Source organism: Erinaceus europaeus, chromosome 12 (genome assembly GCF_950295315.1).
Source record: "Erinaceus europaeus chromosome 12, mEriEur2.1, whole genome shotgun sequence".
In the NCBI taxonomy this organism is placed as follows: Eukaryota; Metazoa; Chordata; class Mammalia; order Eulipotyphla; family Erinaceidae; genus Erinaceus; species Erinaceus europaeus.
In genome coordinates this window covers 43071458-43093190 of record NC_080173.1, presented here as the reverse complement: position 1 = coordinate 43093190, position 21733 = coordinate 43071458, and the positions used below count along the sequence as shown (strand labels likewise).

At 37.9% G+C, this 21733-nt stretch overlaps 1 protein-coding gene and 1 pseudogene across 1 annotated transcript in view; one reads left to right on the top strand and one right to left on the bottom strand.

Moving 5' to 3' along the window:
* Positions 1-21733, bottom strand: part of LOC103127446 (leucine-rich repeat-containing protein 37A3-like) — a 54337-nt gene that overhangs the window by 17221 nt on the left and 15383 nt on the right. The window contains exons 3-7 of the mRNA XM_060203304.1: positions 20710-20781; positions 19599-19670; positions 18430-18510; positions 9285-9356; positions 6386-6460 (exon numbers count right to left, since the gene is read on the bottom strand). Of these exons, the coding sequence (XP_060059287.1) occupies positions 6386-6460; positions 9285-9356; positions 18430-18510; positions 19599-19670; positions 20710-20781 (372 nt within the window). The remainder of the gene's footprint in view (positions 1-6385; positions 6461-9284; positions 9357-18429; positions 18511-19598; positions 19671-20709; positions 20782-21733) is intronic.
* Positions 12929-13677, top strand: LOC103127444 (NADH dehydrogenase [ubiquinone] flavoprotein 2, mitochondrial-like; annotated as a pseudogene).

Genomic DNA, 21733 nt, shown 5'->3' with positions numbered 1-21733 from the left:
GCACTATTCGATTTTAAACTTATAAAGCCATATTTCTTTTTAAAGTTTTATTTGTGATTAATAGTTGGTTACAAGATTGTAAGATTACAATGTGTAGTTCCACAGTGTGTAGTTCCACTATTAAAGTTCTGTATCCCCACCCTCTCATCTCCCAAAGACAGTTCTCACAAGTCTTAGAAACAGGCTTAAAGGTACATTTCAAAACACTGTGAGACAGATGTAAAGATAGACACATAGATCAAAGAGACACAATACGAAGTCCAGAAGTAAAAATATGGACAAATGATTTTCAGTTTCAAAAGCAATTGAATGGAGAAAAGGTAGTTTTTTGTTTGTTTTTATTTGTAGCAAATAGTGCTAAACAATTGGATGCCCACATGCTAAAAGTAAACTTCAGTCTAAACCACATACAGAAATGAATACAAGTTTGTTCAAACATTGACATGTAAAAACCTGAAATTACAAAGCTTCTAAAAGGAACAACAGAAATCTTTATGAGCTTGAGTTAGATAAAATTTCTTAGATTTAGTACAAAAAGCACAATTTATAAAAGAAAAATGGTTACATTAAAATCAATAATTTCTGACTTGCCAAAGTCACTTTTGAAAAAATAAAAAAATACAAGTCATAGGGATAAGGAATAAAATAAAAGTCACAGAATGATAAAATTCCTTAGTAAATTACATACTGGACAAAAAACATCTTTTCAGAATTATATAATAATTCTTAAAACGTGGGGACCTGACAGAGGGGCATCTGGCTGAATGTATATATTGCCATACACCTGCAGCAGGGAAGTTTCATGAGTGTTCGTTCAGGTGTCCCTTTTTCTTTTTTTAATTTATTTTTTAATTTTACTGGATAGAGACAGAGACAAATTAAGAAGGGGAGACAGAGGTAGATTTAAAAAAAAAAGACACATAGGTACTGATTCACCACTCCTGAAGTTTCCCCCTGCAGGTAGGGACCAGGGGCTTGAACCTGGGTCTGTGTACATGTACGCCACTGCTCTACCGTCTCTCTTTCTCTCTCCCTATTTCCCCTTTCCTTCTCAATTTTTATCTATCCTGTCAAATAATAAATATTTAAGAAAGAATTCTCAGATCTCAAAAGTATCAGCAAAAATGTTAAAGATATAAAAGTTTCAAATAAGTTTATGAAGAGATGTTTGGTATCATTCTCAGAGAAATATATTCAACAAATTAAAGCTGCTATTACATACCTATTAAACCAAAGCCCAAAAGTATGATCACAGCAAATGATGGAAAAAATGTGAAGAAAATGGATCTCTCCATGCACTGATGTTGGATATACAAAATGATATAACCAGTGGTCCAGGAAGTGGTGTAATGGGTAAAGCATTGGACTCTCAAGCATGAGATCCTGAGTTCAATCCCCACAGCACATGTAATGTCTAGTTCTTTCTCTCTCCCCTATCTTTCTCATGAATAAATAAAATCTTAAAAAAGGTATAACCACTTCAGAAACCATACACCTATCATAAGATCCAGGCATTCCACTTCTGTGTATTTACTCAAGAGGAATGACATTCCTCTCTCCATTTCTCTCTGTCGTATCTAACAATGATGACATCAGTAACAATAAACAAACAAACAAATAAATAAATAAGGGCAACAAAAGGGAAAATAAACTTTAAGAATATTTTTTAAAATACTGTAGTAAAATATTTTTAAAATAATTATATACCGCCAGATGGACATATACAGCAAGATAGATATCTCAAAATATTCTGAGTGAAAGAAGCCAGTTAAAAAAACTGTACACACCGAGAGTCGGGCGGTGGCGCAGCGGGTTAAGCGCAGGTGGCGCAAAGTCCAAGGACCATGATAAAGATCCTGGTTCTAGCCCTCAGCTCCCCACCTGCAAGAGAGTTGTTTCACAGGTGGTAAAGCAGGTCTGCAGGTGTCTATCTTTCTCTCCCTCTCTCTGTCTTCCCCTCCTCTCTCCATTTCTCTCTGTCTTGTCCAAAACAACAATAATAACTACAACAATAATAAAACAAGGACAACAAAAGGGAATAAATAAATAAAAATAAAAAATGTAAAAAAAGAAGAAAAAAACTGTACATACCACATAGTTCCATTCAGACAAATTTCTAGAAAATTGAAACTAATATACAGTAAAAGCAGATTAATAATTTCATGGAAATTGTGGGGGTCAAGGAGAAACAGGAAGGAAGAATTACAAAAATATAAATAAACCTTTTGAGATAATAGATATTTTCTTTTGAGATGGTTTTATGATGTATATATGTGTGTGTGTGTGTCAACATGGATTATTAACTATATATCAAAAGGTTGTTAAAAATAAATTATATAAATGGAAAAGTTTTAATATCAACTCTTCATTAGATAATATCATTATATAAAGTCTTAATTTCTTCACTATATATATATGACTGTATTGTATCTATACAGGGAAATGATTTTGAATATCTGGAGAGGTGGATACCTAGTTACAATGGAGGAACTGACTATATGGCAGATGCTGTAGGAGGTGAAGATAAAGTTAGAGCAATGAGCACTGGATTTGAAGATGTGGTGAAAATAGTAACAGATGACTTTTAGCAGAAGCAGACTGCTAAAAGCAGAGCCTCTTTACCTTTATTAATCTCATGAAATCTGAAACTTACACTAGCCTTATAGTTTCTACTAGCTTGTTATCTAGAGGAGGACTACCACAATTTAGGTTGTGTAATAAACCACAGAATTTTTTTTTAAAGATTTTATTTATTTTTTTTTCATGAGAAATGATAGGAGAGAGAAAAAGAACCAGATATAACTCTGGTACATGTGCTGCCAGGGATAGAACTCAGGACCTCATGCTTGAGAGAGTCCAAAGCCTTATCTACTACGCCACCTCCCGGAACACAGAATTGTTTTTTATGTGATGCAGGAGTTTGGGACTATTAGCATATGAATGACGTCAGCCTGAGGCTGGACACACAGAGAAAGGAAGATAAAAAGCACGAAACTTGGAGCTCTTTGGCTGCTGCTGCTTCTCCTGGTCAGATGTATCTTGACGGAAGTGTGCCAGGTATCCGCTATGGCCACTTCTCTTGGGAACTGAACACGTGCGACTCTGCTAGCTGGTACTTTCAGACCCCTTTACAGTCATGAGCAACCTTTACCAGAGCTGATAATTGTTTATCTTATGGGACTAAACTTTTGATAACTATACCTAGACTTTATGGACCTAGCGTACTCTTAACCCTTGATAAGTGCTTATTTTGCCTTTTACTTGTTTCACCCTAATACGCCTTGTATTGTTTAAACCAGTTCCCAGCTCCCCGCTGTGAATCTTTTTACATGCCGCAGCAGCCTTCACTCACCCCTTTTTAAGTTAAATTACAACAGCTAGGGAGTGAACTTAGGGCTTCATACATGCCTGATACTGATGAACATCCTCCTGGGTTTAAGTTTGTCAAATTTCATTTAGAGACAAGAGAGTGAAACAGAGAAAGAAAGGGGGAGAGACAATAAAGCACTGCTCCAATATCCATGGAGCATCCCTGCTACTGCCTCTGTGGTACCAGGCTTCAAACCCAGGGTCTGAGTACCACCTCTTATACTGATGAGGCATCAAGAAATAACTTAACTGAAAAAAAAAAAAAAACACCAAACTTAACTCATACCACACAAGAAAATGAACTCAAGATGATTCATAGATCTAAATGTAATTTGTTTGTTTATTTATTTATTTGTTTGTTTATTTGTTTGTTTGTTTGTCTGTTTGTTGTGGTGCCCTGGTTCATTCTGGGGCAGGGAGATAACTCATCCAGTAGTGTGCACTTCACATTGTGTGAGGTCCTGAGTTTGAGCCCGACGCCACATAGACATACCATGGATAGCACCATGAATGGTGGAGCAGTGGTGTGGTGCTTCTCTTTCACTTTCCCTCTCCTTTCTATTTTTCTTTCTTCTTTTTTGAATTTTTATTTACTTATTACTGGATAGCTACAGAGAGAAATTGAGAGGGGTAGGAGAGATAGAAAGGGAAGGAGACAGATGCACCTGCAGTACTTGCTTTCCCCCTACAGGTGGGGAGCAGGAGCAATATCATGTGGGCACTTAACCAGATGTGCCACCATCTGGCCCTTATTTTTCTCTTTCTAAATAAAGAAATAAGTAAAGTTGGGTCCAAGAGGCTGCTGAGTGGCATCAGCATTTGAGAGGCACTGAAATCATTCCATAGCACTGAATAAAAAATAAGAAACATGAAATATAAGAACCAGGAGGAAATGTGTGTGGGGGGGGGTTGAGCAGTGGCACATTGGGTTAAGTGCACATAGTTGAATTATAAGGACCCTGGTTCAAGCCCCCAGCTCCCCACCTGCAGGGGCGTCACTTCACAAGCAGTGAAGCAGATCTGTATGCATCTTTCTCTCCCTATCTCACTTGATTTTATCAAAAAATAAGGGGGAAAAATGGCTACAGGAGCAGTGGTCAGCACTGAGCTCCACTGATAACCCTGGAGGCAAAAAAAAAAAAAAAAAAAGGACATGTGGAACAATTGCAACTCTCACACACACACACTGATGGATACAAAATGATACTGTCACTGTAAGAGACTGGCTATCAGCTTCTAGAAATGTTAAATATACATTTAGCATGATACAGTAACCCCAACGCTTCATTTGTATTTCAACACAAAGAAATGAAAACATTTGTGTATAGAAATCATTACATTTGAACGTTTTTATCAGCTTTATTCCATAATGACCAAAAACCTAGAAATAACTCAAGGCTTACAGAGAGCCCAACAGCTAGGGCTTGTACCTTGTCATCCAAGATGCCCAGGTTCAAGTCCTGGCACCACATGGGAGGTGCTGTGACACAGGAAGATGATTTAGATGTCCACTATCTGAATGAAAAGGGGGTTTGGGTGGAGAATTTATGTATGTATAAGGACCTGGATCCACAAAATGTGGGGAAAGAAGTAATTTAAGTGCCTGCTAACTGATGGCCATGTAAACACACTGGTTTATCCACACAGCTGTAATACTAGCTAACAATAAAAAAAAGAATGGAGTACCAATAGGTACAACAACACAAAAGGGTATGCCTACTATGTTGTTTAGTTTATTAGGCATTCTAAAAAAAGGCAAAACTGTTTAAGGGTAGAAATCAGATTGACAGTTGGCGGTCCTAGGGGTGTGATGAAGAGATGGATTATAAATGGACATGACAGGTCTTCTTGGGGTCAATTAACTTTTCTGTATCTTGATACTGTTGTGGTTACATAATCAAACATCTGTCAATATTTCTTAAATTAAAAATGAAAACGTGTGCCCTGGAGCTCCGATTCCCCAGAACCCCGCCCCAGTAGGGAAAGAGAGAGACAGGCTGGGAGTGTGGATTGACCTGCCAACACCCATGTTCATCAGGGAAGCAATTACAGAAGCCAGACCTTCTACCTTCTGCATCCCACAATGACCTTGGGTTCATACTCCCAGAGGATTAAAGAATAGGAAAGCTATCAAGGGAGGGAATGGGATATGGAGTTCTGGTGGTGGGAACTACGTGGAGTTGTACCCCTCTTATCCTATGGTTTTGTCAGTGTTTCCTTTTTATAAATAAGTAATAAAAAAACGAAAACTGATTCACTTAAAAGAACGAATTTTATAATATAAAAAAATGTCTTGGGCTGAGGAAATAGCTCTGTGTTAAAGATCAGAGCCTTCATAGCTGCGGACCCAGGTTCAGTTCCTGGAGCTGATTTGCCAAAGCTAAGAAATGTTCTGATTTTTTTCTCCCTCTCTCATAATAAATAAATAAAACTTTACGCATTAGACTGGGGCTGGAGGGTAGTTCAATGGCACAGGATTTGTCTGCCTGAGGCCCCAAAGGTCCCAGGTTTAATTGCTGGCACCAACACAACCCAAAAGTGAGTGGTGTTTTTTTCTCCCTCACTCTCATAAGAATAAATAAATCTTAATGCTGGGTTATGGTACACAGAGTGCATATGTACCATGCTCAAGCACCTGGGTTCATGCCCCATTCTCCACTTGCAAGGAGTATGTTTCACGAGTGATAGAACAGTAAGAAGGCAGGTATCTTCCATGCCCTCTCTGTTCTCTTTGACTCTTTTAGAATAAAAAGAAAAGAAAAGGGGGCGGGGAGAAAAAGAAAAAACCTAACTGTGTAATTATATCAGGCTCTAACCCATCCCACACCATATTGGAGGAAGCTTGGTGCTGCTGTATCTCTCCCTCTCACCTTCTTTCTCTCTGTCTCTTCCTGTCTGAAGAAGACAGATTGGAGCACTGAAGCCCCATTGAGGAAAAAAAAAATCAACACTTAATAAAATAATGAAACAAATCTAAAAAAACAAGTTCAAATAAATGCAACAAAAATTGACTTACAGTTTTTCCAATTCAAGACTCATAGTGAGGATGTTCTCAACTGCTCCAAGTGACACTTCTGTTGCTCCCAAGTCTCTGAAGGGTAAATCCCAAACAGGAATGATATGAATTAAAATCTAGACATTCTACACTTAAAAAAAATAATTAATGACATGTGGTTTATACAAGTATGGCTTTTCTGTAAAGTCAGCTGAAGAGTTTTTTTTTTTTTTTTTTTTTGCTATAAATAATTCAGAAAGGTCTGTACAAAAAAAATTGAATTTATCTGCATCAAGAAATAACCTTTCCAAGAGACTGGCTCACTTAATGTTGACCTTTTTGATTACTACCAGGATACCCCATCACCTGGGGCCCTAGTCCGGAATTCTAGGATTCCCCCATAGAAATGATAGGCCTAGACCTCTAATAGACCCCTCTCTCCACCATCATTGGTCACTTCCTTAAAGAACATCATCATAAGCTCTTTTGAGGGCCTCTCTAGGACCATGCCCTCACTATAAAGTAGCAATGGTAGGGATTGCCCCACTTTCTGAAGGGAGGCTGGGTCAGTATACTCTGCCACTCTGCCTGAAATGAGTGTAGCCTAGAATGTTCCCAACTGTGACCATGGACTGTGAGCATTGAGTGAAAGGGACTCAGAGGCTATACAGGCTAAATATGAACATACATGGACCCTGGGTCAGATTGATGGGGTAAACAGTTAATTATATTTATATATTCTCTTCAAGTTTGGGGACTACTCTCTGCTATAATCCAGCTTTCTAAATTCTAGTCTCAGTCCTGACACCATTTTCCCAGATAGTATTTTTAGTCTACTCCATGTTAACTGTCAAGTTCAATAAAAAATTACTAGTCATGGACCCATAAGAACATACCTAAAATAGACTTCCTAGCTTCTTTTTTAAATTTTATTTATTTTATTTTTGAGAAAGATTCAGAGAGAAACACCAGAGCACTGCTCACTCTGGCTTATGGTGGTGTGGGCAATTGAACCTGAGACTTAAGAGCCTAAGGCATGAGAGTCTGTTTGCTTAACCATTATGCTGTCTCCCCCACCTGACTTCCTAGCTTCTTACCACCCTATTCTCACCTGCCCAATTCTTACTTTATGGTTCCTGTTTATTAAACATTTAGTCCTGTTTAATATCTTAAATTCCTTTTCAGCAACCAAATTGCAGATGCTACTATGATTCTATCTAGAACTCCCTGAGCAGATGATCTCACTAATGTGTCCAGGAACCTCACCTCTTCAGAGCCCTACCCCACTAAGGAAAGACAGAAATAGGCTGGGGTATGGATCAATCTGCTAACACCCATGTTATGCAAAGAAGCAATTACAGAAACCAGATCCCACCTTCTGCACCCATAAAGAATTTTGGTTAAGGGGGCCAGGCAGTGGCACACCTGGTAAAACACACACATTACAGTGTACAAGGGTGCAAGTTCAAGCCCCTGGTCCCCACCTACAAGGGGAAAGCTTCATGAGTGATAAAGAAGGGCTGCAGGTGTCTCTATCTCTCTCACTCTCTATCTTCCCCTCCCCTCTCAACTTCTCTGTCTCTATCCAATAATAAATAAAATGTTAAAAATAATTTTGATACATACTCCTAGAGGGGGAAGAAATGCTGGAAGATGACCAAAGGGCTCTGAAACCCAATTCCATCAAGACCCAGAAAGAAATGAAGGGGGGGAGGAAAAACTCAGAGGTAGTAATAGGTGTAGGTATGGCTTGAAAGGAAGAGAAGGCAAGACCATAGAAAAAATGGGCAAAATACATATAGCTAGACAGACAGACAGTTATAGTCAACCTGACCTTGGGAGAGCCACTGCAGTTTCTAATGGAAGGAATGGGGAAACAGAACTCTGGTGGAGGGAACAGTGTGGAATTGTACCCATTATCTTGCAATTTTATAAACCAATATTAAATCACTAACTTAAAAAAAAATCCCCAATAAATATGAAAGGTCATAAAAATGAAACGAAAAAATGATCTTCCTTATTATCTTATTTACTTATTTATTTACTTATTACCAGAGCACTGCTTAGCTCTAGTTTATGGTGGTGTGGGAGACTGAACCTGTGACCTTAGAGTCTCAGGATTGAGATTCTGTTTGCATAACCACCCCCACCCTACTCTCTCTCTCTCTCTCTCTCTGAGTGCTGCTCAGCTTGGAAGCTCAGGTCCTCAGGATGAAAGAGACTTGCATAACCACTATGCCATCTTCGAGTCCTAATATTTCTTCTTTTTTTTTTTTTTTTTTGCCTCCAGGGTTATCACTGGGACTCGGTGCCTGCACTATCAATCCACTGCTCCTGGAGGCTATTTTATTCCTTTTGTTGCCCTTGTTGTTTATCGTTACTATTATTGTTGTTGCTATTGTTGTCATTGTTGTTAGACTGGACAGAGAGAAATCGAGAGAGGAAGGGAGAACAGAGAGAGGGAGAGAAAGATAGACACCTGCAGACCTGCTACACCACTTGTGAAGCAGCCCCCTGCAGGTGGGGAGCTGGGGGCTTGAACCCAGATCTTTGTGCCTCGGGCCATGTGTGCTTAACCAGCAGTGCTACTGCCAGGCCCCCATATTTCTTATTCTTAATTGCATCTATATGTCTTAATTCTTTTTTCTTCCTTCTTTCAAACTAATGTACACTTTGTTTTTTGTTTTGTGGGAAAATGGTATTCCTACACACATCCATTAGTTTCATGTCTATGTATTCTCAACACTGCTCTATAACTCTGGCTATTTTGCTCATATACATTCTTATTCCTTTCTTTTGTCAATAACTCTTACTTCAATAACTCAGTTAAAATGATTATATTTTATCTTAGATATAAAATATTCAGTCCTTGACAAAAGCAAAAAAATCATCTCATGAACCATGAAATTGTTATACTTACAAATATCTTAGTGCTGGCAATTTAAAAAGATATGAATCTTCAACTGTTACCAGAGGATTACGATTGAGAACTCTAAAAAGATGAAATTAAAATTATCTGCATTTTCAATAGCTACCATGAAAATTCATATTCATTTACTGATTGGAACATCAATGTAAAAATTGTTTTTGTGTTTACTTCTAAATCACTCTTAGGCTTTTAAAATGATTTACCTTTAACTAAACAATTTAGTTATCTTTAGAAATTACCTAGGTCTCTAAATGATAAAGTGAAAAGTGGGGTAGGGTTAAGGGAGTAAGTGGCATTGATCTCTAGGAAATAATAGCTCAGGCTGGGGGTAGGAAATAGTAGCTTGGGCTGGGGTAGATAGCATAATGGTTATGCATATTGACTCTCATGCGTGAGGCTCCAAAGACCCAGATTCAATCCCCCATACAGCCATAAGCCAGAACTTATCAGTGCTCTGGTTTAAAAAAAATAAAGGAAATACTAGCTCTAAGTGTCCTCCAAAATTCAATAAATTCAATGTATTCTTCCTTTATCTCCAAAAAATTAAATAAAGTTAAATGCAAATAAATAAAATTTCTTGGTTTCTGAGTCAAAGAAGGGGGGGGGGAGACCAAACCAATATCCAGGAGGCAGGGTGGTGCCCAGACAACAGTGGACGTGCAAATAGAACACATAGCAAGCAACACAAGCAAACCCAATGTGATAATAAAAACAGAAGGCTTCACAAGCAGAATCCAGAATCATACCAACACATAATGAGTTCAAGGTTCATCTATTGTAATTTGTACTAGTGCTTCACACATTTTTATTTTGGGATGATTGTTCACTGTATGGCTGTTGCACATTTTGTTTATTCAAATGATATGCATTTGAGTTGTTTTCACTGTTTAATGTAATAATGCCGCTGTAAACATTGTGTAGACATATGTTTTCTCTTGGTTATATGCCTCCATATATTTCGGAGTGGATTAGTGGGTCTGTCTACAGTAACTTCATATATCAAATTTTGAGAAATGGTCATACAGATAAAAAAATAAAGGCACTGAACATAGGTGTATACATATCTTTTTAGTTGGGTGTCATGGAGTCTGTAAGATATATCCCTAGGAGAGGGATTACTGGGTCATATGGAAGCTCCATTTCTAGCCTTGTGAGGATTCTCCAGACTGCTCTCCACAGAAGTTGGACCAATTTATATTCCCACCAGCAGTGCAGGAGGGTTCCTTTGTCCCCACAACTTCTCCATCATTTGTTGCTGCTGTCATTTTATATGTATGATGTTTTCACAGGGGTGAGGTGGTATCTCGTCTTATTTTTGCATTTCTCAGATAATCAGTGACCTGCTGCAATTTTTCATATGTTTGTTGGCCTTTTAGATTTCTTCTGGAGTGAATGTTCTGTTCATATCCTCTGCCCATTTTTGGATGGGGTCATTTGCTTTTTTGGTTGCTAAGTTTAGTGAGTTCTTTAGATATTTTGGTTATTAGCCTCTTGTCTGATGTATGGCATGTGAAGATCTTCTCCCATTCTAGGAGGTGTCTCTTTGTTTGGGTCTCTGTGTTTGGGTTTCTTTTGCTGTGTTTAAGCTTTTCAGTTTGATGTAGTCCCATTAACTTGTTTTTGTTTTTGTCTTCCTTACAATTGAGTTTGTATCATCAGAGATGCCCTTGAAGTTTAGGTGGGAAATATAGTATTCCACCAATATTTTCCTCTAAGTATTTGATAGTTTCAGGTCTAACATCCAGGCCCTTGATCCATTTGGAATTGACTTTTGTTTCTGGTGAGATAAAGTGGTTCAGTTTCATTCTTCTGCATGTTTCAACTCAATTTTCCCAGCACCATTTGTGTCCTGGAGCCCTGCCTCCCCAGACCTCTGCCTCACTAGGGAGAGACAGGCGGAGGGTATGGATTGACATGCCAATACCCATGACACCTCATCACAGACCCCTGCAAGCGTCAACCCGGCTTTGACCTAGCACGTTATGATTGGGCCCTCCTCAACCACTATCGAACAGGCCATGGCCGGTACGCCGCTATGTTCCATCGCTGGGGAGCCAGAGACGACCCGAACTGCCCCTGCGGCTACAGACAGACTATGACCCACATAGTCAACGACTGCCACCTCTCCAGATTCAAAGGAGGTCTCGAAACTTTACATCAGGCTCAACCTGACGCTGTTGACTGGCTACGGAAGAAGGGCAAACGCTAGAAGAAGAAGCAGGGAAGCAACTATAGAAGCCAGACCTCCCACCATCTGTACCCCATAATGATCCTGGGTCCATACTCCCAGAGGGATAAAGAATAGGAGAGCTTTCAACGGAGGGGATGGGATACAGAACTCTGGTGGTGGGAATTATATGGAATTGTACCCCTCTTATCCTATGGTCTTGTCAGTGTTTCTGTTTTATAAATCAAAATTAAAAAAAAATAAAGGCACTATTTTACATTCCCACCAGTAGTGTATTGGGTTATAATTTCTTTACAGTCCTTAACAATACTGGCTGTTTTCTGTCCTTTGATTATAATCATCCTAGTTGGTATGGAGTTTCATTGTTGCTTTTTGTGTGTGTGTGTGTGTTTTATTTATTTTAATTTAATTTATTATTTTATTATTTTATTTTTCTTTTCAGTTCTTTAAAATAAATAAAACATGGGAGTCAGGCGGTAGCGTAGCGGGTTAAGCGCAGGTGGTGCAAAGCGCAAGGACCTGCCTAAGGATCCCGGTTTGAGCCCCGGCTTCTCACCTGCAGGGGAGTCACTTCACAGGCAGTGAAGCAGGTCTGTAGGTGTCTTTCTCTCCCCCCTCTGTCTTCCCCTCTCCTCTTCATTTCTCTCTGTCCTATCCAACAATGACGACATCAATAACACCAACAATAATAACTACAACAATAAAACAAGAGCAACAAAAGGGAATAAATAAATAAATATTTAAAAAATAAATAAGTAAAGCAGGGGCCTGGTGGTAGTGCATCTAGTTAAGTGTATGTGTTACCATGCACAAGGACCTCAGTTCAAGCTCCTGGCACTCATCTGTAGAGAGAAAGCTTCACAAGCAATGAAGTAATGCTGTAGGTCTATTCCTCCCTCTACCCCTCACCTCCCTCCCTCTCTCTCCCAATGTCTTTCTTTCCTATAAAATTAGATAAAGTTTAAAATACTAAAGTTACTACACCCCTCTCAAAAAAAAAACAGGAATAAGTAAAAGAAAGCCTACATTTATTTAGATAAACTCTATTCAAGAATCATTAGTGTATTTTTTCATAACATTGCAAATACAATTATCACAACTGTTCTCTAAGGCGCCAGGCAGTGGCGCACCTGGGTAAGAGCACATGATATAACTGTTCTCTAATGGGCTGCCAGGTATTTCCCACTTAGTCTTCATTATAATCTTAAGTGGTAGACATTATTACTCCATTTTACAAATGAGGAAACTCAAGCAGTGAGAGATAATATGACTTGCCAAGCTAATAAGGAACAGAACTAGAATTTGAATTTAGTTCTAACTTCAAAGCCACCTGAACTTAAATAAGATGTAACTTTATTCAGAACCCTGGAATTGAACCAATGACTTTTCAGCAGTGCTGGGCATATATATTAAAGAAACAAGGGAAAGGCCACCAGTTTGGCCTGCCATGTTCTTCTCCATGGTGTTCTGGGCTGAGGCTTCTGGCCTCCCTCCCAGTGGGGAAGGCACATAAAGAATCCTTGTAAGAGAGTCATGCAAAATGAAGCTAGCGGATCCTTATCTGTACTGAGAATAGTATTGAGATAGTACCGAGAATCACCCAGATACTCACACCAGAAAACTATGATAGAAGCAATTGTGAAAAACTATCCAGAAGGGCATAAAGCATCAGCTATTCTTCCAGTCCTAGAGTTAGCTCGAAGAACCAATGAATGGCTCCCCATTTCTGCTGTGAATAAGGTAGCACAAGTTATTTTTATTTTTATTTTTACAAGTACCTCCAATGAGAGTGTATGAAGTAGCAACTTTTTAGACCATGTATAATTGAAAGCCAGCTGGTAAATAGCACACTCATGTCTATACCTTGCATGCTTGAAACTCTGATAGCATCCTGGCAGCCATTCAGAATTAAATTGGAATAAAGTTTGAGGAGACCTCACCTGACAAACTTTCCCCTCTTATTGAGGTGGAATGTTTAGGTGTCTGTGTAAATCACCAATGGTTCAAATGAATGACAACTACTATGAGGATCTGATACCTAGATATATTGAAGAAATTATTGATGAGATCAAGGCAGGCAAAATTCCAAAACCTGTGCCAAGGAGTGGATGATTTTCTTGTGAGCCATCTGGGGGCCTTATTTCTCTGACAGAACCACCCCAAGGACTTGGCTTTGGTGTACAAGCAGGCCTTTAATTTATATTCAACTGTAAAAATTTTCTTGAAATAAAATGAATTACTTGTCTACATTAAAAAAATCTGTAGAACAGTGAGATGTGTGTTACTTTAATTTCTTGAAGATTGCTATTCTTCACATAGAGTAGTATTGAAAAAGCCCATATCCTCAGTATGAGATGGAATAAGATGAAACAAGAATTCCTTTATAGCTTCATTTCTATATTTTTTATTTTCTTTATTTATCTGATAAGACACAGCCAGAAATTGAAAGGGAAGGGGGAGATAGAAAGGAAGAGAGACTGAGAGACACCTACATCACTGCTTCACCACTTACAAAGCATTCCCCCTGGAGTGGGGATCAGAGGCTTGAACCTGGGTCCTTGAGCACTGTGATGTGCACTCAACCAGGTGTGCCACCAGTCAGCCCATGCTTTTCTAGAGAATTATCATTTTACCAGTTCAATGGTTCCCAGTAAGATCTTACTTGAAAAGCTTGTCTTTCATATATAACAAATTTAGAAATAATGTAAGTTTGTAAAAGTGTAATCATACTCAAAAGGAATATAATGATCATACGAATGAATAATTTATCTTGGGTATAAGGAACATTTATCAACTTAGGAATTTAAAAAAATCATGTGGGAATGAATTTTTTCCTTTATGTACTCTTTCTCTTAGATTTCAAACACCGGCAGTTTACATTATTTGTCTCCGGGAATAGCTACATTTGCTGATATAGAAGAGTAAGTGGGCCTCTTTCTCTATTCTTCCAATGTATAGCATTTAAGAAAAGAGAATGGACCTGAATTGTTAAGAACTGTCCTGTAACTCATTAATTATTCAATCAAATGGTTTTAAAAATGAGAAAGACAACCATGAAGAAAAGAGACATGATAGTGAAATAAGAGCTGAAAATAACTACTGGATGATTTCACTCATCTATGGCATCTAGAGGTGCAATATACATGAACTTGCAAAACAACAACAAACAAAGCAAAAAAGCAGAAGCAAACAAACTCCAAGACTCTCAGAACTATAGTGGTGGTTATCATTGGGAGCATGGAGGCAAAGAGCTCTGGTGGTGGGTGGGGTTTGAAACTATACTTTGTAATCTTACAATCTTGTAAACCACCATTAATTACAAATAAAAAATGGCTTGAAAAACAAATGAGGTAGTAGCAAGTATGATTTAAAAACAAAAGAAAAATGATCATATAGAAAATAGGAATAAGATACAAATAAATTAGTAGAGAATGCAACATAGTTTGTATCTTGTTATGGCAAATGGTACCTGAAGAAAATCAGTTTTGTCTATTACAAAGACTGTCTAAAACAAAGAATGACCATGCCCGCCCCAACATATATTTCCTATGTGATGACAAACTTTTGAAAGTAACTACAAATTACACTTAGGAGCTCAGCAGTGTTATATCATGTCACATGAGTATTAATTTATTTCCAATACCAGCTAGCTCTGATTCATTAGCTTTTCCTGCCATTTAAGATGAACAGAGAAACTCATTATAAACAATTGGTGCCTCCTCCACTATGAATCTTTTCTAACCCACCATGTCACATCTCTACCTTGTCACCCTGCTACAGAAATGCTAGCAGTATGACTCTTGCATATTTTCCCCATCTATATACATCTTCCTTCTTCGAGTATGAAAGCTTCACAGGGACAAGATCCCTGTCCTATTCACTTAGCAACACTTAGCACACCAGTCTGACACACAGTGGGCATGGCACTCAGTGAATGCTCAAATGAGTTCATTAATGCTTACCAATGGCAATGCCATAAGTTCTACCAACCCCCATGTTTCCTACATAATTACAGTGCAACTCAGATTCATATAAGGAACTTTTAGTGTTATGGAGTGCTTTCTGAAGGCAATGAGTTTAAGATATTACATTGATGTTAGTGAATTAAAAAAAATTTATTTATTCTCTTTTGTTGCCTTTGTTGTTTTATTGTTGTAGTTATTATTGTTGTTATTGATGTCGTCATTGTTGGATAGGACAGGGAGACATAGAGAGAGGAGGGGAAAGACAGAGAGGGGCGAGAAAGACAGACACCTGCAGACCTGCTTCACCGCCTGTAAAGAGATTCCCCTGCAGGTGGGGAGCCGGGGGCTCGAACTGGCATCCTTAGACAGGTCCTTGCACTTTGTGCCACATGAGTTTAACCTGCTGCGCTACTGCCCAACTCTTGTTAGTGAATTTCTTGGTGGAGGCTCTAATAGCGTATGCTCTGGCAAAAGAGAAACTGAACCTCAGTGTTGCTTCCTCCAGTTAGGCATCAATAACTTAATGAAGGAAGAAGTGAGGCAGGCACACACTGGCATCTGTAGGAACTGTTAATCCATCTCCAGACATACACTTAACACCGTCATCTCATCTGACATGAACTGTATGAAACTAGATTTCTGAACTAGACAGTAAGACAATCTTTTCCAGTCAGATTTAAGAGAGGATCATTTTTACCTTGGGTCTCAAATACCCTTCAAACCAGTAAACCTACCCACTATAATTTGTTTATGTCACAGAGAAATCCAAGAATTTTTTGAGCTGAAAAGGAATAAAATCCACACTTAACAGAAGAATAATCAGAAATTATAGTAAATGGAATTAGGTTATAACAATGTATTTTCTTTATGATTATTGTTATACTATAGTTAATACAAGCACTTTTTATGCTTCAAAGATTCCTACTGCCCACAGATAATTCCCTTTAGAGGCATACAGTCTCTGAAAACAATGCTTTGGTTTACTGGAGAAAGAAATATCTTGTGGACGATCTTCAAGATTCTTTGTGTTTTATCATGTAAAAGAAGTTGATAGTTGAAGCAGCACCCACAACTTTTGCTCCCTAGAGAGCCTCATGCTAAAACTTGGTTCTTACCAGGTCTATGGTAGTGTATATTCTCTCTTCTGCTTGTCCCTACCCTCAGTGTTGGAGTTTTGCAGATGGTCAACTGCTCCAGACAAACTTGCACAGAGTTAAGGTTATCTTGTGGCCATATGGTTAACCAGTTGAGAACTTTGCACATGAGCAGATCAAAGTCAAATTCACAAGTAGAATTCCAAGGACTAGTCTCAAATCAGAGTACAATCACTGGGATTCTTGTGGCAATGCCTGCTTAGGTGTTATCTGGTGCCTTTTTATTGCTCATGCCAATGTACAGTAAGAGGGAATGCAAAACATGGCATATATGGGATAAATTTCTTGGTCTCTTTGTACCTTAGTTTCCTCATTTGAAAAAAAAAAAAGAATTGATCTCAAGACATACATTTAGAGTTCACTCTGGTGGTGGAGGTGAAGTCATGGCTGCTGTCTGACAAAGTCTGAGCAAGCCAGGACCGAACTGAAACTATTCATCTTTTTTGTGAAATGGCGGAGGTGACGTCCCGTCTGCTGCCAGACAAAGTCTAAACAGACTGGAACCTACTGCAGAGTGGGAAGTTCTAGACTAAACCGAAGCTATTTGTTTTTAATTACATTGATCATTTAAAGACCTATTGGCTATAATTGGATATGCACAAATAATACCTGGGGACCCCTGGGGGAAGTATATTGTGACAACAATTATGGCAGTAAGTGTAACAAGACTGTAAATGGCCTAAGAGCTGAAGCTGCTATACCCATTGAAAGGCTTTCAGAAAAAAGAGCTACTTATCACCACTACAGTTTCTCAATTAGCTGAACTCAGACCAAAAGCCAGAATTATGTGTGGCTTGTATCATGAGTGGCAGACTGTGGTTTCCATCTAAATATAAAGAGGCGCTATTACTTACCCTCACCCACAAACCCCCTGCCTCACTTACAAGTATCTATAATAATTATAGAGGTTGTATAGTTAAATAGCTAATGTTAGGGTATATGGGTAGAAGCTAGTAAACTTTCTTATATGCAAAGGTTAACCAGAAGGGAGCCCCCATGTTGTGTGCTTACTTTACAGCAGATGATTTCTTTAGGTAGACAGCTTACTAGGTATTACAAAAGACTTGGTTTAGACCCATCCAAGAATGGATTAAGAAGAAAAGCTATTACAGGGAAAAAAGATTAAGAAGAAAAGCTATTATCCAGGGAAAAATATTTATTCATACAGAAGGTCAGAGCAGGGAGATGGTCAAAACACAGATGGTCATTTCAAGGGAACTTTCAAGGGAAAATTTAGACTACTCCTGACCAAGGAAACTTTCAAGGGTAGATTTAGACTACCCCAGACCCAGGAAACTTTCAAGGGTAGATTTAGGCTACCCCAGAACCAAGAAACTTTCAAGGGAAAATCAGGATGCCCCAGACCTAGGGAACTTTCTAAGGAAAACATACTACTACTACTACTACTAATAATAATAATGTTTAAGGTATTCCTGATGTTAATGAACACAATTATACATGATGTCATCTGTATCCTTGATGTTAATGAAAACTATCTTATATGATGTCAACTATATCCAGACAAAAAATGTTTTAAAATAAAGCTCTGCAGAGAGACAGCAGAGATACTTCTCTTCTGCACCTAAAGCAGCTAACATGTTACTCATTCATCTCACAGACTTCCCTTTCCTTCAGGGACTCTTAATTACTTTCGCCGGGGCTGGCTCCCAGCACTCTGGTTTACAACCAGTTTGCCAATAACTATATGATTTTTTTTTACATATAATGTCCATATATGTATATATATAGATATAGATATAGATATAGATATAGATATAGATATAGATATATAGATATAGATATAGATATATATCATTAACTTCACTTACACTTTGTGTAAAAACTGCATTCCATGCCAGGCCTGAAATGTTCCAAAGCTCAGTTCTGTGATTAAATTGCAACCAAGATTTCTAAAAAATAAACAAAGGACAAGCAAAGAAGAAAAGATATTCTTTCAGACCACTAATCAGGGTTATCCATGGGGCTCAGTGCCAGTACTACAAATCCACTGCTCTTGGTGGCCACATTTTCTTCCTTCCATCCTTCCTTCCTTCCTTCCTTCCTCCCTTCATTTCTTCCTTCCTTTCTTCTTTCCTTCCTCCCTTCCTTTCTTCAATTTCTAGTTTACTTAATAGGAGAGAGAGAAATTGAGAGGGGAGGAGGCAATAGAAAGGGAGAGAAACTTTCGTTACTGCCCATGAAGCATTCCCCCTGCAGGTGGGGTGCAGGGCTCAAACCAGGGTTCTTCCTCTCAGTATTATGTGTGCTCAACTGCATGCACCACCATCCAGCTCCCTGACACTGATTCTAATTTATATGTGATGAAAAGAAGTCTCCATTTTATCCATACTTTAGAGAAATCTCACTGTAAAAGATAACTGCTTATGTTTATACTTTATATATATAGTACATTAGATCTAAAAATACTGTGCTCAGCAATCTTCTTTAAATTTCTCTAGAATATCATTCTAGGCTGGATAATTTACACGGGGGAGGGGGGAGAAGCACTGCAGGTGTTTAGTAGTATATATTGCCCCTGCCCTATAGATGCCAGCAGCATCTGCAAATATTTAACATACACAAATATATCAAGATTTTGCCAGATGTTACCTGGATTCAAACTCATTCTGATTGATAACCACTGTTCTGTCAATGGAATGATTCACTCTGATCTGTGTACTAATTCTTGACTAATCTTTGCTAGAGACAAAAAGATTTGCTATATAGTTTTAGCAACTTGGATGGGGGAGAGAGCATAAGAGTTAAGCAAATAGACTCTCATGCCTGAGGCTCCCAGGTCTCAGGTTTAATTCCCCGTATCACCATAGCCAGAGCTGAGCAATGCACTGGTTAAAAAAAAAAAAAATTAAAATTGCATGTAGTTTTAGCAGCTTTATACTAGTAAAAATTTAATCATATTTGAACATGAATAATAAAAAGATTAACAGTTGAGTTTTATAAAAATTTCAAAGATAATGAAATTATATTTGTAACTTACACAAACTGCAAAAATGGTAGTGATTCAAATGTACGTCTTTCAATAGACTGTATTTTATTGCAGGACAAATCTCTAGGAAAAAAATAAAAGGAAAATATTTCTCAATTAGCTATTAGGTATCTAATTATGAAGAACAATTAGTACAGGTCAGAATTAAAATATTGAAAAAATAGTTTTTACCTAAATCATAGTTATTTGTACCTTTCAGTCACTCTAAGCCTGCTCTTACCTCTTTCACCTTCATAGTTTTCTTTAAAAAACATACAACTATAGATGTTTTAAAACTTTTAGATAGAGAAATAGAGATGAAAAGAGAGGTACCACAGCATCAAGAGACTGGAAATAGGTGATTTCACACAGTGTGAGAGAAGCTCTGTTATGAGAATGGCTTTCACTGGTTCCTTTTAGATTTAATCTGTCTTTCTTGATTCAAAAATCTTCTGATTTTTTTTTATTTAACTCCAGCATTAAACTTTATTTAAATTTCTGGAGATGGAAGAAGAACACACTGAATTTCTTGAGTTTTAGAGGATACGTAGAGCTAGAATTTCCTACAGAGCAATGTCACTTCCCTACTAGCATAGTCACTTCTAGGGTTTTGTTTGGCATCTTTTTTGTTATCCACTCCCCCCACCCCCTTTTTTCACTTTATCATTTAGAGACCTGACAGTTCTACCAGTGTTGGTGCCACCCAATTTGGTCCTAACAGTGACTTGTGACCTAGAGTGTAGATTTAGGTTATGGGGAGAGTATAGACTTACATGCATGACACCCCAGGTCCACTCTCCAGAACAGCAAAAATTAGAGCAATGTTCTGGTTTATTCTCATTTAAAAATATACTATTGGCTAGAATTGATCTGTGAACCACAAAAAATATATGAATAGATACATAACAAGGTTCATATAGATGTCTATACTGCTCATATTTCATCATTACTTTTCCTTTATAAGTGAAGAGAAAATTAAAACATTATAGGAGGTAGTTAAGTCTAATTAATCCTAAATATACTTATAATTTTATTGCTAGAAGGAATCCCAGAGGTTATCTAATTTGAGCCCCTTATTTTTAAAATAGGCTATATATCTAAAGTCAAATAATTATGAGCTTACAAATACTGGAGGGACAGCAGGCCTTCAAATGAATCTGTATGTAGTTCAGTCAAATAATTTTCACTGAGAATTCTGAAAAACAAAAAAATTCCTTCTGGGTCAAAATGCAAAACAATTACAATTATTCACTAGTTAGGACAAAGCCCTATAGTGGGTAAATGGTGCTACGTAAACACTATAGTTCTTATTTAAGTTACGGGTGGTGCTACCTAAACACTATAGTTTTTATTTAAGTTACGGGTGGTGGTCTTGTCTTTGCTTTTTATTTTTTATTAGAGATTTAATATTGATTTACAAGATTGTAAGGTAATATAGGTATAATTCCATACAGTTCCCACCATAGAGTTTTGTGTCCCTTCCTCTCCCTTGGAAACTTTCCTATTCTTTATCCCTCTGGGAGTATGGACCAAAATTTTTTTTGGGGTGCAGAAGGTGGAAGTTCTGACTTCTGTAATTGCTTCTTCACTGGATATAGGTGTTGTCTTTGTGTTAAACTCATTTTCTCACATCCTTCTTTATGTTTCTCTTTCTTCAACACACACACACACACACACACACACACACACACACACACACACACACACACACACACACACACATACCTATATACTCTACCATCTAACAACATTATCTAAAGTCTACGCTCTAGGTCACAAGTCTCTGTTAGAACCAAATTGAGTGGCACCCACACTGGCAGAACTGCCACTAGAAAATAGAAGCTTCATGCCCCTACAGAAGTTTGAGTGCTACAAGTGAAACCATTTAATTTTTTTTGTGTGCCAAAAATTGAACCCAGGGCTTCATATATACCAGGCATGCACTCTACCTCTGAACTATATACCTGGCACCACCATTTGATATTTTACTCTGTTAAATTTTTTTTGCTATACATAAATACAGTAAATAGTTTGACAATTATAAAACAAATAGACATGTAATAACATTCATGTAAAGAAAGAATATGGTTCATATCCCAGTGTACCCATACTCCCAATCACAACTTTCTCACTGAGCCCTAGGGGTA